Source organism: Callithrix jacchus, chromosome 6 (genome assembly GCF_049354715.1).
Source record: "Callithrix jacchus isolate 240 chromosome 6, calJac240_pri, whole genome shotgun sequence".
NCBI classification, from domain to species: domain Eukaryota; kingdom Metazoa; phylum Chordata; class Mammalia; order Primates; family Cebidae; genus Callithrix; species Callithrix jacchus.
The window spans coordinates 120259833-120275322 of record NC_133507.1 but is presented as its reverse complement, the minus strand read 5'-3'; the positions used below and the strand labels follow the sequence as shown (position 1 = coordinate 120275322).

Genomic DNA, 15490 nt, shown 5'->3' with positions numbered 1-15490 from the left:
TCCTAATTACCCCCAAGCCAAACTGTATTAGGTGTTTCTTCACTCGAGTTTAGCAATTTCATAAAGGAATGATTTAGTGGATAGTTCATACTTTCTTGAACACCCCAGTGGTCTGCAGTTCAAAAGAGCAGCCTTGAAGGCAAAAGAAAGGTATGGAGAAGTCCATAAAAGTGCAACAATTGTAGCCTGAGGTATGTATATTTAAAACAGGAAAGTGATGATTTAGCCCTTCTCTGTCTGGCCAGATGCTTGGAAAGTACAGATTGTGGTTTTGTGTCTGCGTATTTATTTTTGATTTCACCTTTCAAAGTGTGTTTAAGTGCTGGCACCTTTTCCTTTTCCTCTGATGTCTCTGGGAGTAACCACTTGAAGCCTCTTTCCTCTGTCACAGGCTGTCCTGAGCATCCTAATTTACCAGACCTTAGGCATAGTCCTCCCTTATTAAATGGTCCTTAACTATTCGAATTGGAAAACATGATTGCATCTTTCTGTGGCTTACTTATTCTTACTTGAGGAGGAGTTGAAAGACCTAAGGTTGGCTTTTGATTGCAAAACCCCAGGTCTTTAGGGTTTTGACCCATTTAAATAAGTAGAGGTACCAGTACCTGCCTTGTGCATCTCATAGGTGATCATGATGTTCAAATGGAATGAATAAAGAGACAGTCTTATTAACCAAAAATTGTGGGGCATTTTTTTTTTTTTTTTTTTTTTTGCTGTCGTTTTCTTTTTGAGACAGAGTCTTGCCATGTTGCCCAGGCTGGAGTGCAGTGGCATGATCTCAGCTCACTGCAGCCTCTGCCTCCCGGGCTGATGTGATTCTCCTCCCTCAGCCTCCCAAATAGCTAGGATTATAGGTGAGTGCCACCATGCCCAGCTAATTTTTGTGTTTTTAGTAGAGATAAGATTTCACCGTGTTAGCCAGTCTAGTTTTGAACTCCTGACCCCAAGTGATCCTTCTGCCTCGGCCTCCCAAAGTGCTGGGATTGCAGACATAAGCCACTGCATCCAACCTGAAAACTGTAATGAAAGAATAGTTTGCAAGTGCATGCAACTTCCAATGTGCCCCATCTCCTACACATGTTCTCTGTGACTCTTGATATGTTAAAATAATTTTCTATGGTAAAATATACATAACATGAAGTTTACCATTTTAACTATTTTTAAGCTTACAATTGAGTAGCATTAATTACATTCACAATGTTGTGCAACCATCACCCCTGTCTCTTTCCAGAACTTTTTCATCACTCCAAAGGTTACAGAAAGTCTGTAACCTTTAAGCAACAATTCCCTATTCTCCTCTCATCCTGACCCCTGGTAGCCTCTATTCTGTATTCTGTCTCTGTGAATTTGCCTATTCTACCTACCTTATGTAAGTGGAATCATAGAACATTTATTTTGTGCTGGTTTATTTTACTTAGCATGTAGACATGTTTTTGAAGCAGATCTGTCCCATGCTGCTGGTTGAGATTTTGTTGCTAAATATTTGAGGAACAAAATGACTGACTAAAGTTACTGAATTGCAAAGATGTTACTAGATTTCCAGTGTGACAATGGTAAGGCATTTGTATAGTGTGCCTTTAGAAATAGATTGTAGGATAATTACTTGTGTCATCCTAAGCAAGCCTTACCCATTTGGACTTAACTCGTTTGTACAACATGCCAAAATAATTGAGTAGTGAAATCAAGCAGCCAGTTAGGTCCACAGAAAAAGGCAAATAGAGCATGTGCTCATCATACACACTGGCTGATCAACTAACTGCATGAACCAGAATCATGTTTTAACCAGTTGCCAGCTGTCCGTTTAATTCAGCCTAAGTTCATGCATGTAGAGGGGATGAATCATGTCATGTGTTAACCAGTTGCCAACTGTCTCTTTTAGTTATTTTCATATGTAGTTGTTTTAGTTTGTGTCCCAACCTCATGAACTCATATTGAAGAAGGCTCACAAATGACAGCTTGACAATAATTCCTAACCAGGGGATTGCAGTGACCATAAGAAATAATTGCACAGTGGGGAGAAAGATGCCATTTGTTGATTCCACATCTTGTGCTAGGCCTTTTACACAAATCATCTCACAGAATCCTTACATTCTCTGATGCAGGAGACAATATTCCCAGTCACGGGGGTGAGGGGGTGCTGACGTTAGACAAGCGAGCCGGTTCAGCAGCAGCTTAGGGGAAGAGCTCTCAAATGTAGTGTTTTCATACTCCAAAGTTCAGAGGAAGTGTTTCGTTCCTTTAAAATGGCAGCAGTTTTCGGTTCTGATATTACAGCTCAGAAGTGGGGAAGGAGGGATAGTAGAAGGCCGCCAAATGACATTAAATGAATTTTTTTCATGACAAAGTAATTCCTCCAAATCAAGTTTTTCCCTTTACCTAATTGAAGTATCATTATATTCTCATGTTTAATATATTATTTAGCATCTCACCAAGCAGATTGAAAAGGCTGAAAACGAGCAAAGAATGTACATATCACTCATTGCCTGTCTTTGCTCTCTCTGTCATTAGACATGGCAGAGGAGGCTAGGGAATGCCACTCCTCCACCCCCAGACAGGGGATTCTCACTGGCAGAATATGTAATTCTTCACTTTTGTTTCAAAATGTTCTTTACAGCAAGTGTATTATGTGTTTTCAGCTTTGCTACTCTTAGTACCACACTGCTGTTCAAACAAATAAATTCCACCAAGCCAGGCAGAATACAGTGAAGGATATACAGTTATTTTATCTTTCTTTCATTTTATTGTGGGAAAGGGGGTTGCTCAGATCTCTGTTTTTCTAAGTGTATTGTACAAATCATTTTAACCTGTGTTTATTATTTTGCTTTTTCCTATTAAGTTTTAAATTGCCTCTAGGTTCCTTAGTTTTCTTTGATTATAAACTTCTTTTTTTTTTTTTTTTTTTTTTGAGACGGAGTTTCGCTCTTGTTACCCAGGCTGGAGTGCAATGGTGCAATCTCGGCTCACCACAACCTCCGCCTCCTGGGTTCAGGCAATTCTCCTGCCTCAGCCTCCTGAGTGGCTGGGATTACAGGCACGCGCCACCATGCCCAGCTAATTTTTTTTGTATTTTTAGTAGAGACTGGGTTTCACCATGTTGACCAGGATGGTGTCAATCTTTTAACTCGTGTTCCACCCGCCTCGGCCTCCCAAGGTGCTGGGATTACAGGCATGAGCCACCGCGCCCGGCCCTGATTATAACTTCTTAATTAATTCATGTAAGGGGCTGGAGATCACAACTTCACGTTTTCCTTTTTTTGCTGTTGTTACCTTGTTTTTTGTTTTGTCTAAAGTATTGGTACAGCATTAGCTGTTGAGCTTCTGGTAGCTAATGCAGGTGGTGCTGACTGTTTCCTTCCATTCATTCATTCGTTTCCCTCCTTAAAAGACCCATGAAATACTGGTCCACGAAGAGTGTCTTCGTGGTCCCTCCCAATGCTATTTTGACTTTGGGAAAGATACTTTTCATTCTGAGCTTCTGGGCCCTCAGTTTCAAAATGAACCATGCTTATTTATTTATTTTTTAATTTTAAGACAGGGTTTCACCATGTTGGTCAGGCTGGTCTTGAACTACTGACCTCAGGTGATTCACCCACCTTGGCCTCCAAAGTGCTTGAATTACAGACATGAGCCACCATGCCTGGCCATGAACCATGCTTATAATCATATGTGACATCTATTCTCTGGGCTAGTTGAAAAACAAGTGAGTTGAAAATTTGTTTCAGGAATCTAAAATAAAATTTATTTTTAGATAGGTCAATCTACCAATCATAAGTATTAAATAACAATATTGTAAAATTTATTCTCTTGCAGTTTAGCTTAGAGCAAATTCAAATCTGCTAGTAAACCTTGGAGTAAGTAAAGAAAATTCTAATATAGTTTGATTTCTCAAGTACCTTATTTTAAAAAAATTCCAGATATTAATGGCAAAATAAATGTTAAATTGACTACAAATAAGGACCCCTAGACTTTATCTCCCATCCAAAATCTTTATACTTAAAATTTCATAATTAACTACATAGAAGTCTGAAATTTTCAAAAGTTTCTATAATTGGAAAGACATTTTAAACCTTTTAATTTATCTTAGAACATAATATATTCATAAAGTAGCTTTGTCTGTGGCCACTGTTTATGTGGTAGTGTAAACACTAGTTATATCTCAAATGGGGACTGCCTCAGTTGCCCATTATATGTGTACCTCATCTTTTCTTTTTCACCACCCACCACCATGCAGAGCGATATGTGCTTAGTAAATGCAAAATCATTTTAATATTAGCCTTAGTAAATCATAGTTCTTCTGTTTAAGTGTTAAAAATACACATATGTTCTGGGTTATCTGTATTAGTATTGCTTTGTATAAATGTGAATACTCAAATTGGTTGCATTCTGGATTGAAAAAGTGGACTCAGATCTTATTCCTTTATCAAAAAGATGTGCATCCTAAAAGTCCAGCTGTATGGTTGTTGTAGAATGATTAGAAAACGTAAAAGAGCAACACAAACTGCAATATTATACGTCTTTTAAAAGGCAAAAAATTGAATTAGATCTTTTTTGGCTGGGTGGTAGGTGGGAAAGATTTTAATCATTACTCATCTCATTCTGCATTAATTGTGTCTCATCAGGTTTACGATACAATTGATTGTAAGATGCGTCTCTATTGCAGTGATGTTAAAGTATAAAAAGTGGATGAAATATGGAAAACACAGATTCTCTGTGTCCCAGGACCTCTGGAGAACATTGTTTCCTATAGAGTTAATAGCACATGCTGGGTTCATGTTAGCCCCTTTCAGCTTCACATATCATTAATTAAGTTTTGATGTTCTAGATATTTAATGGACACTAACATCAAGATGACCTTGTAGTATGTGTCCAGAGCATTCTAGTGGAGTCTACTGATTTAGCTTCAGATTATGAGAATTTAACAGTCTAATTTAGGGTTAGAAATTCATGAAACTGGAATAATCAGACATAACATAGCCTTTCTTTTAAAATATTCTCCAGATATTTTTATATCTTTTGATTCTAAAGTCCTCTGAGGATGGACTATAACAATTCTTATCAGTAAAAACTATTTTGGGTATTAGCTCTGTATAAAGACCTGCAGGGAATTGATATGAATAAAATGTGTCGTAAACTCAAAGAGAATTTTCTGGCAATTAAAGATTCTCATTATCTAGGAAATTTATTTGATACCATTTTTTTTCTCTCAGTTCATAGTTCAAACCTGTTTATTGTCCTGTGATCAGTAGAGGTAAAAGTTACTTATAATTATCTGGGACAGAAAACAAATCTGATTGAGTCAGGGTAGCCAATGTCTACTTTATAAATGAGTTGTGTGAAATACACGACCTGCCAATGGAGCCAGTAGGAGCCCAGATATTCATTTCCTTGCCACTCTGTCTTGTGCAGGGTCAATGAAGATATAGCAGGAGCAAGGACAAAATAGAGAGGCTAGAGATTGAGGGGAATTTGGATTATCTGGGGCCAAAGCAATGCAGCCTTCTGGGCTTCCTCGTATTATGAACCAAGAAGAATTTAGGAACAGCACCAGGCAGTAATTAGACACTGTCTGTTTTAGTCCACTTTCTAAACCATTTCGCTATAAAGGGTTTAACTCCGACGCCTGCTGTGGCTGTATATCCTGTGCCTTTCCAGAGGATAAATCCATAGAAACAAGATAGAGAGATGACAAGTACATTTGTGATTATTCACATACACCAGTGTGGCTGATGCATCTGTTATTAAGCTACTTTCATGTTAAAAAATTTTATTATTACATTTCAGTTTGGAACTTTTAAATTTCATCTCTGTCCCTTTTCCTGTGTTAAATTTCAGTGACTCAGATATCCCACATCGGGACTATGTGAGACACGAGGTAGAAAAAAAAAAAATGAAACAAACATAGTCACTGTCCTCAAGGGTCTCACAGTCTAGGAGCAGAGGATCTCAGCCCAGAGAGGGAGCTAGCTCGTTAGGAAACAGCTGTGCATGGTCGTTAATAGCACAAAGCAGAGCCCTGCCTCAGGGAGATGAGGATTCTAATGGTCATCCTGTAAGGCAGCAGACAGGGCCCCATAGGTTCTGTGATACACTCTGATGATATTAGCCCAGTGCTGTGTTCAGACCTTGAGATGAAAAGAGTTATCCTTACTATCTTCCCTTAGAGAAAGGAATTGTCATGTGTATATCAGCAACTAGGGAGGGCTAACCATCTGCTATATAGAAAGGGCCAAAGAGGCTTCTGTGAATTGAATTAAGAACCCCCTCCCCCACCAGTACTGCAGAGTGATTGAAAAAAGAGGAGTCTGATGTTTTAAATGGGAGTCTATGAAAGTCTGTCAGCATTTTAACCTCCTGGTAAATAACTTGATTTATTGTTACCCTTTTTCTCTCTACTACTTTGTAGAAATGTCATTAGCAGTTCTAAGATTTCTCTGACTGTTATATGTCTGGGGCTAACTTTTTTTGAGAAAGATGAGATTTCAAGGCAAGATATCCAACCTTACAGAGGTCATTTGGATCTCTTGAGTTTATGCCTAAGACAAAATAAAAACCAAGAAATAAAAATCTATGTATAAAACATACACAGTCAATTCAGGTATAAGTTAACATCTGCCACAAATGTTGGCTCAAACATACTGTATTAACTTCAAATATATCTATGTAGGAAGTTCAATTCAAGGTGTGCAATTATAATTTTAAGTTTTCAGTGCTAAGTCAGGTTATGCTCCCCTTCTCTTTTAACTCGAATTATTAATACAAACAAATCAGCTGATCAGTTGGGCTGAGGAGGATGAGAGCAAGGCACTTAAACACTCAGAAAGTTTGAGCTTTGGTTCATTTTTGATTGAAACACAGTACAAGTGTTATGTTTAGTTTCCCCTGCTCCAAAATAGCACTGTTAATTTTTTCATTTGGTGAATTTTCACACAAGTGCTAATCACACGTTTCTATAAATTATATTAATTTAACTTATTTTCCTAAATGTTGTTCTGCAGTGTGTAGCACGGATGTTCTCAGATTCTTGGCTGTGTAAGCTTGTTGTAGTTGGAAGCGGGACAGAAACATCTTAAAGGCATTATTTGGATTATGGATGCTGGAGCATCTGATCTCACCTTTTGCTCTGGTTCCTAAATAACAACTGTTTATCCTCTTTGCATTTTATCAACATGTTCTGTCCCTTCCATTGTTGTTGACATTGCCCCAGGGTTGGCTTTTTGGAGAAAGCACTATCATTGTATAAGTTAAAGGGATGGTAATCATGTTTGATGTTAAATAGTTTAGTTTAAGGAAGAGTGACTGTTTAAAGTTTCAAAGACAAAACAGGTTAGCTGGCGATATAGTGCTGTTTCTTGTCCTAAAAAGTATTCATATTTTGAAAAAATAATTATTTTTTTTTTCAGAGTATGATTTCATCCATTGTAAATAGCACATATTATGCCAATGTGTCAGCAACCAAGTGCCAGGAGTTTGGGAGATGGTATAAAAAGTACAAGAAGATTAAAGGTAAACTGACTTTTTTGTTTGTAAAGCCTGTTTTCAGTTTATGAGGTTCATGAGTTGCTGCTTGTTTGGAATTTATACTCGTTTAATATACAACGTATATAATTTTTTACAAAGGTGAGATCTTTAATTTCCTGTCATGAGATCCAAATCGGCTCTCTTAAAACTAAGAAGATATTTGAAGTAAAAGTAAAATTAGTAGCACAGTATGTTAAGTTTATAGTTTTCGTAAGTGATACCTGCAAAGACCAAAATCCTTTAGAATGGAAACTTAAAAGCTATCATTCTTGCTTAAATCAGCACTTACATTTCAGGTACTGGTTAACCGATACTGTTACGGTATCAGGAAGTATTTGATCAGAAATGGAGTTTGGTATGTTCGTTTGTCGACGACTCCAGAGCAGTGGTGAAAGCATTCAGGCAGACTTGGGTTCAAATCTTTGGCTTCTACATGTTAGCTGTGGGAGCTTAAGTGGATTATTTAACTTCACCAAGACTCAATTTCCTCATCTGAAAATAGGAAATAATCACAGTACTTAGGTCACTGGGTAGATGCGAGGACTAAATAAGACAATACTGGCACAAAGTAACCTCTTGATAAATAATAGTAGAATACTAAACTACTAATAATTAATCATAGGAGTCATACTAGCCGTAATGTATTACATATGGAATTATGTTTGGTCCTGAAAATCGAGTTCTTTTATGTAGTAAATAGCATGCTATTTTAGATCACCTAGACCTTTAAACATGTCAGGACCATTTTAAATATGTCAGTGGTGGAAAACTTCTTTTGTTTTCACTTTACTCAGATACCTGCTTTCTGGATTTCACTCCTGTTACCTATTCAGGTTCCTGAGGGGATTTGGGGAATTTTTTGTAACAGTGGTTTGATGGTCTTTCTAGTCCATATTTTGCATAATTATGACATATTTATCACACTTTGTTGCATGAATTCCTAGCCTTGCTTACATTGCCCCCATTTGAGGGGCAAATGACAATTTATGGTGGGTAAGTAAAAGTAAAGGATGAATTTATTTGTTTTACTACTTGGAGGTTTTCTCAGGGGAGATAGGGTGTCAAAGTAGTGCTTGTTGGCTATTGAATACTTGGGAGCTTCTTTAAAGGTTACCTTCTGAAGAAATGAAGTTTACCTACGTTGGCAGCACATTTCTGATCACAAAGGAATGAGAGTGTTTTATGCTAAATATACATTTTATGAGGCAAGTCAAAACATTGAGCTACCCGGGAGAAATTAAGTACACTGAAAATTGAATTAAGATCCATTTCTTTTCAATAGATTCTAAAATTCTTAGAACCCTTTAGATTCTGGTCTGGGCAAATGCTTTAGGATATTAATATTCACCCTTGTACAATATCAGATGAATAACTCCTTCTCATTATACAACATCATTATGTGGTTCAGAAGGGTTTCTTTTCTGTAAGTGTTGCTTCCAAGTTTTTTTTTTTAAAATAGGATTGTTAAACTACTTGAACATATCCTCTTTGGGTAAAAATCAAAAGAATCATGCAGCTTCAAGGTCATTTGTTAGATCCCATTTACTTGCTGTTATAAGTGAAAGTAAGAGACTGTCTTCTTTTAATAGGCTGGAGTGTAATTCCAGATTCAGAAAAATTGGAAACTCTTCACTCTAGTGTTTTCAGAATTGCCACTACAGAATGTGTGTGTGTGTGTGTGTATGTGTGTGTGTGCAGTCACACATCAACACTCATGTCTTGAGCTTTAATTCTTCAAGCTGTATTTTCTTTTTAAGATAGTAAATGCACAGTTAAATCTTTAAGTGCCGTAAAAGCAGACTGAGACCTTGATTTCATTCAGTAGGTCAAGGATCCACACCTGAAGAGGCTGTCAGACACTGTATACACCTACTATTCAAAGAGATGGAGCTAGTCATTGCTGTTGAAAAGTGTGTGTGTGTGTGTGTCTGTGTGTGTCAGTAGGAGGAGAAAAGGGAAGGTTAAGGTATGTGTGAAGTAAACACAAGCTGCCATAAAACAGTTCAAGTGGTGTTGATTCATCAACCAAGGGAGTGGGAGGAAAAACAAAGAATTCCTGACAGGTATAATGGTGTGCAGAAAATAAACACCCAGAGAAGTGCGTTATGTTAACTTTCGACCCTAAGAAAAAAGGAAGTGTCGGACTGAGGCAGGCACATTTTATTTGGTAGAAGCCTTTTTCTATGAATAGATTGCTGTGGGAGTTTCTACCTAGTAGGATACATTTCTCATGGGAAAGTAATGATTTGATTTGTAAAATTTGTGTCCCTGCTTTCAAAGTGAAAAAAGAAGCAGTCAATTTCAAATTTGGAAACTAGTAGTAGCAAAACCAGAATTCTACCATAGGGCTCTGAGAAACTAGAAGTCAGAGTTCCATGTCCCTCCCAGCCTCCCTACTTTCCATTTCTACCTCAAAGTTACTAATTTACATGCACTTCTATGCACTATTCAGCATAGAAGAAAATCTCAATCTCAAGCAAACTTACTGACATCCCAAACTAAATGCAGGCCACATTGTTAAATATGTTTCCTATTATCTGCTAATGTCTGTTTTAATAAAACAGTGGGAACTAAGTGGTTGCTTCTTAATCAAAAACATGATTTCCTAAACATAAGCTATGTGATTCTGTTACAAATTGCCACATATAGATCTCCTAGGTCAAGATTTTTTTCTCTTCTCATAGAAATAAACAGTAAAATAATGATATACTCCAAAAGATCAAAGTAAATATGACTAAAACCTGGCAAAAATAAAAGTCTACTGAAAGGATAAAAAAAAGATCAGATTGCAAATTCTATAGTTAATGCTTAAATAAATATGGGAAAAATGAATAATCAATAATTTGATATCATCAAAAACAGATGTAAAAACTGTATACAAATGGAATTGTCTAAATTTTGAAGTAAACATTTTAATGTGCATTTTTTGAATTTGTTGTTATTATAGCTAAACTATTTACACTTATTCTTTAGAAAGTCCTAAATTGGTTTGGCTTAGCATGTTAACTTTATTTTCCCCAGTGATCACAGCAAAGCACATTCTGTTTACCTTTTTTCTTTAATTTCAAAGACAATCATGGTTGACACAGACATATTTGAGTTAACATGAGCATTACTTCAGGATAGATAGGGAGACAGTGTGTATACTCTGGTTTCAAGGTCTAGGACCATGAATCTGTTTCACAGGAGTACTTGACATTGAAGAAAATGGAGTGGGTGGGTAGGGAAGGGTGGTAGGTTGGTTTAGGCAGCATTTTTTAAAATTGCTGATCACAGCATACTATAATTGCATCTGGTCCAGATTTTACAATGTAGAGCTCATAAGCTTCCAAGTATAAGAAAAAAAAATGTACATTTTATCTAAAAGCAAAAAAAAAAGACCAATATTAATAATTTTTTAATGTTTAGGAGTGAGGAGAATCCATAGACACCTAGAAACATTTATACTATTCCAAAATTATTTTTAAGGTCTTAGGATTATGAGGAATTTACCCAAGTAATTTTTTTTCATAAGTTCTACACATTTTAATATATGTATATATATGTTTTTACCCAACTCTTTTTTTTGGCTGATCCTGAGATGTGAACTTTCCTTATCATTTTTATGAAACAAAGTGGCAATCATATACATAGTACCATCATTAGTTTTACTCTCATGGCAATCTACTTTTGCAGGGGATATAATAAAAATAAGAAAAAGCCTTAAAAAAGAATCTTTTACATATTTTAAATGTGTTCTAATTAATAAGTTACAGGAAAATAATTTTATATTTAAAGTATTTTTTCATCTGGTACCAAAAGCAAAATAAGTAGTCACCTTTGATGAGGTCAATGACAGTTATTTAGTATGCCTCAAGAATTGAAGTGTCATTGAAAGTTTAAACAAATACTGGTGGCTATTATAAAATTATTTATGTCATAAAATAATACCATTAGAATGAATGGACCTAACCAAATCCTGTATTTTGGCCAGAGTGCAAAATTATCCACATCACTTTTCTTTTCTCAGTCATTGCCCAAGAACCCCCTGATTGTTAGTTGTCTTAATTTTATTTGTTTATTTGAACTTATTTTACCAGATACTAAAAATCTGGGAGAAAAGAAGATTTTAAAAACCAGTGTTACTTCCGCAAGCCTGGTTTATTCTAGTAATCAGTATTTTATCTGACCCTGTCTGATCTAGTCTTGCAAGATCAAACGTCCAGGCCAGCAGGCAGACAGTAAACAAAGCCCATGAAGGGTTTCGGTAAACACAAAGATTAGATGTTGAATGAAAATTAAACTCCTTGAACTAGTCCTTTGTACTAAAGTGGTTAAGTGGGTTGTGATTAAAAGAAATAAGTAATTATGATCATTATAGTTGAAATGATATAATGTTACCACATTTAAAGCACCTCTTGTACTCGAAAATGATTGTGTCATTTACAAAGTGGTGCCTTGGAGTTGAATAGAGAAATCAGTGTCCCCTGACCTGGTTCCATAAGGCAGCCCTTGCTTAGCCATGGTGGTATCAGTGGTCAGGACAATGCCTTTAATCAACTCCAGGTCTTTCTGCCTCTGCTGTTGTTTAACTCTGATGAGGTAGAAGTAACTTACTTTTGTCTACCTAATTTTTCTGTCATGAAAGAAATTTGCTTTCAGCTTCGGATCTGAATGAAATGTTCTGCAAGGAAGTTTGTCTGCCCTATGTTGTATCTTGTTGAAAGTAATGGCAGCATAAAATCCTTCGAATATTGTATACATATTTATGTATTTTATACTGACAAATTATAGCTGTACATATTTATGGGGTACAAAATGATGTTATGATTTTTAATACAATGTGAAATGATTAAATCAAGTGAATTAATCTATTCATCACCCCAAATATTTGACATTTTTGTGATAAGAACATCTGAGACTTACTCTATGATATTAAAATACACAGTACTCAATTATTAGCTATAGTCACCATTCTGTACTGTAGAGCTCAAAAAAAAATCAAACTTGTTTCTCCTCACTGAGACTTTATCCACTTGATTATCATCTCATTGCTCCCACCTCCGAGTCTCTGTTAAACACCATTCTACTCTCTACTTCTATGAATTAAATTGTTTTAGATTCCATATATAAGTGAGAACATGCAGCATTTGTCCTTCTGTGCTTGATTTATTTTGCTTAACACAGTGTTCTCCAATTCTACTCATGTTGTCGCATATATTGGATTCATGGAAATAGAAACATTCACCTCTGCTATCAACTATTTTCCATCTCACCAGTTTTCCAACGCATGGAAGAACCTTGCACATTTTCATTGTGATAGTCACTGATAGTAGGCATAGATCACCTATGCTTGCTTGGCCCTCCAATGGAAAGCTTATTGGTAGTTTAAGGGGAAAAATGGTGCATGGGAATGTCTTGAGCTTTCAGCTTAGATATAGGCTAATTCCTTGCATGGATCTTAAGAAGCTCATTCCAGCTGTACTGTAATTGCTGGACCGAATATACTTATTCATAAATGTTTAAAGATGTAAAAACATTTGTTTGTTAGTGATGTAGTTTGTAGATTAAAAGAAATGAACTTGCAATCTACTCATATTTATATTATTTATGATGTTATTTTAGATAGACATTAAAAAAGGACGCAAAGGGAAAAGTTATCTACTTTCCTTTTGCCTTCCCTACTTCTCATGCATCTATTCATCCATCCAGCCATCATGTACCTACTCTTTAGAAGAAGCATAAAACATAGCTCCTGATTTCTAAAAGCCTACAATCTATACAAAACACTTAATTCATAATATAATACTTATCTTGTCATTCAAAAACAAATTTTAGCTTCTATTTTACATATAATAACTGGTGGAATTCTAAGGGGTGGGAATACAGTGGAGAGCATTAACTTGTCCTTCCTCATGAGATAATTGTAGTCATAATTAAATAAATAATTTTAACTAAATGATTAGTGAACGCTTCTGCTACAAGCCATAGTCAGTGCTAGAAGCCGTGAGAAATGTCCATACACACATAAGATGTGCTTCCTACCTCTAGTTGTGTTGCCCTCAACCTAGCAGGAGAAGCAGCTGTATAAATGGATCTGGCAAATATATAGTAGTAATGTAAACTAGTGTGGTGTTAGCATAGAGGAAGGTCCATACACTCTTCTTGCTAGGTTTGACATGGAGTGGGTGGTGGGTGCTTAGGGAGAAGCAGTGCATGAATTATACCTTAAGGACAAGTAGAGTTTTGCATCAAGGAGGAAAAGAGAAGGAGGAATGTTTCGGGCAACTGCATGTTCATAAGTACAGATGAAGAGGTAGAAAATTACCAAGTGGCTGTCCAGTATGTCTAGAATGGCATTACATTTATCCTGATACTATAATATAACAGGTGCTCAGAATGGCTAAGCTTTTGATCAGTGAAAAGGCAAAGGTAGAAAATCCTGGATATAGGGAGGGTAATGACACCAAATGTTGGTAGAAATGATTGGGACCTGGCTGGGTGCCGTGGCTTACGTTTGTAATCCCAGCACTTTGGGAGGCCAAGGTGGGCAGATCACAAGGTCAGGAAATCGAGACTGTCCTGACTTATACAGTGAAACTCTGTCTCTACTAAAAATACAAAAAATAAGCGAGGCATGGTGGCATGCACCTGTAATCTTAGCTGCTTGGGAGGCTGAGGCAGGAGAATTGCTTGAATCTGGGAGGTGGAGGTTGCAGTGGCAGTGAGCTGAGATTGCCCCACTGCACTCCAGTCTGGGTGACAGAGTAAGACTCTTGTCTAACAAAAAAGAAAAAAAAAAAAAAAAAAAGGAAAAATGGTTGGGATCTGGCTGGAAGATCATATGTGTTATAACAGTGAAAAATAAGGATGAGAAGGTAGAGAATACACCTTAGCGGTCTTTGAAAGCCCAGTTGAGGTATTTTGGGGATACTTGAAGGTTTTTCAGCAAGAGAGTGACATGTTGAACATGGTGGTTTTAAGAATGATTCCTGTAGACACCATCTGAAGCTGTATGAGGATGTGAGTAGTAGGTGTATGGCAGGAAGGGAGGTGGGTGGGAGGGGGAAGATAGGTGTGTACACCTGGTAGAAGTAGGCAAAATCGAATCTGTTGCAGTAATTGATGGAAGTGGAGTGGTGAGGGAAATGAGACCCTGGCTTTGAGTGGCAGGAGTGAGAAAGACAGGAAGCCACCGATGCAAGAGGTTCAAGCAGAAAAGAGCCATGAGACTTGGTGAGAGTGAATAGGGGTATGGGAATGAGAAAGAGACATGCAAGCAGAATCTAGGTTTTGAGTTTAAGTGACTCCTGATGCTTGTGACAGAAATAAGACAATAACAGTGGAGATGAAATTGCTGATACCCAGTGAAAATTGACAACTAGGTAGAAATATCCATTAGGCTGTTTGAGATGTAGAACCAGATGACTAAAGGACAGATGGCGAATAAATTTTCAGGCTACATTATTGGAGGACAGTTGAAATGGTACCAAAGGAACATTCCTTAAAGAGGAGAGCAAGAGCAGGAGAGGGCTGGAAGCTTTTAGAGGAAAAGGGTCAGGAGTTAAGAAGATGCAACTATACAGAGTGAGGTGTCAAGGGAAGCCAAGGAAAGATGAGTTATCAGTGGGGAAGTGTTATCAAGGGTGCAGTGGAGGGGCAGGGGAGAGGAGAGGAAATTGGAGGCTCTTGGCTTTGGCAGAAAGGATAGCCTAATGACATTGGAAGGAGCTGTCTCTGCAGTGTGAGAACAGGGCAAGTCTGTGCATCTACTAAGTGAGGAGTGGCAAGGACATGAGAGGAAAGAGTCTAAAAGTGGCTAACTGAAGCATGACAGCCAAGTGTAATTAGCAGAAAGAGAATGGAGCCAGCAGTTTTGAAGAGGAAGAGGAGTGATAAACAAGAGTCCACCAGCAAGGAGGTAGGGAATGGATCTGAGGCACAGATGATATTGTCCCATTTGAAAGAAAGAGAAATAGTGATGTTTTCTTCA

The 15490-nt window shown here is 37.1% G+C and overlaps 1 protein-coding gene across 3 annotated transcripts in view; it reads left to right on the top strand.

Annotated features, from left to right (window-relative positions):
• Positions 1 to 15490, top strand: part of SATB2 (SATB homeobox 2) — a 200054-nt gene that overhangs the window by 94225 nt on the left and 90339 nt on the right. For all 3 annotated transcript variants that reach the window (XM_078329134.1, XM_035305234.3, XM_002749606.6), the window contains exon 6: positions 7401 to 7503. In XM_078329134.1, coding sequence (XP_078185260.1) covers positions 7401 to 7503 — 103 coding nt within the window. The remainder of the gene's footprint in view (positions 1 to 7400; positions 7504 to 15490) is intronic.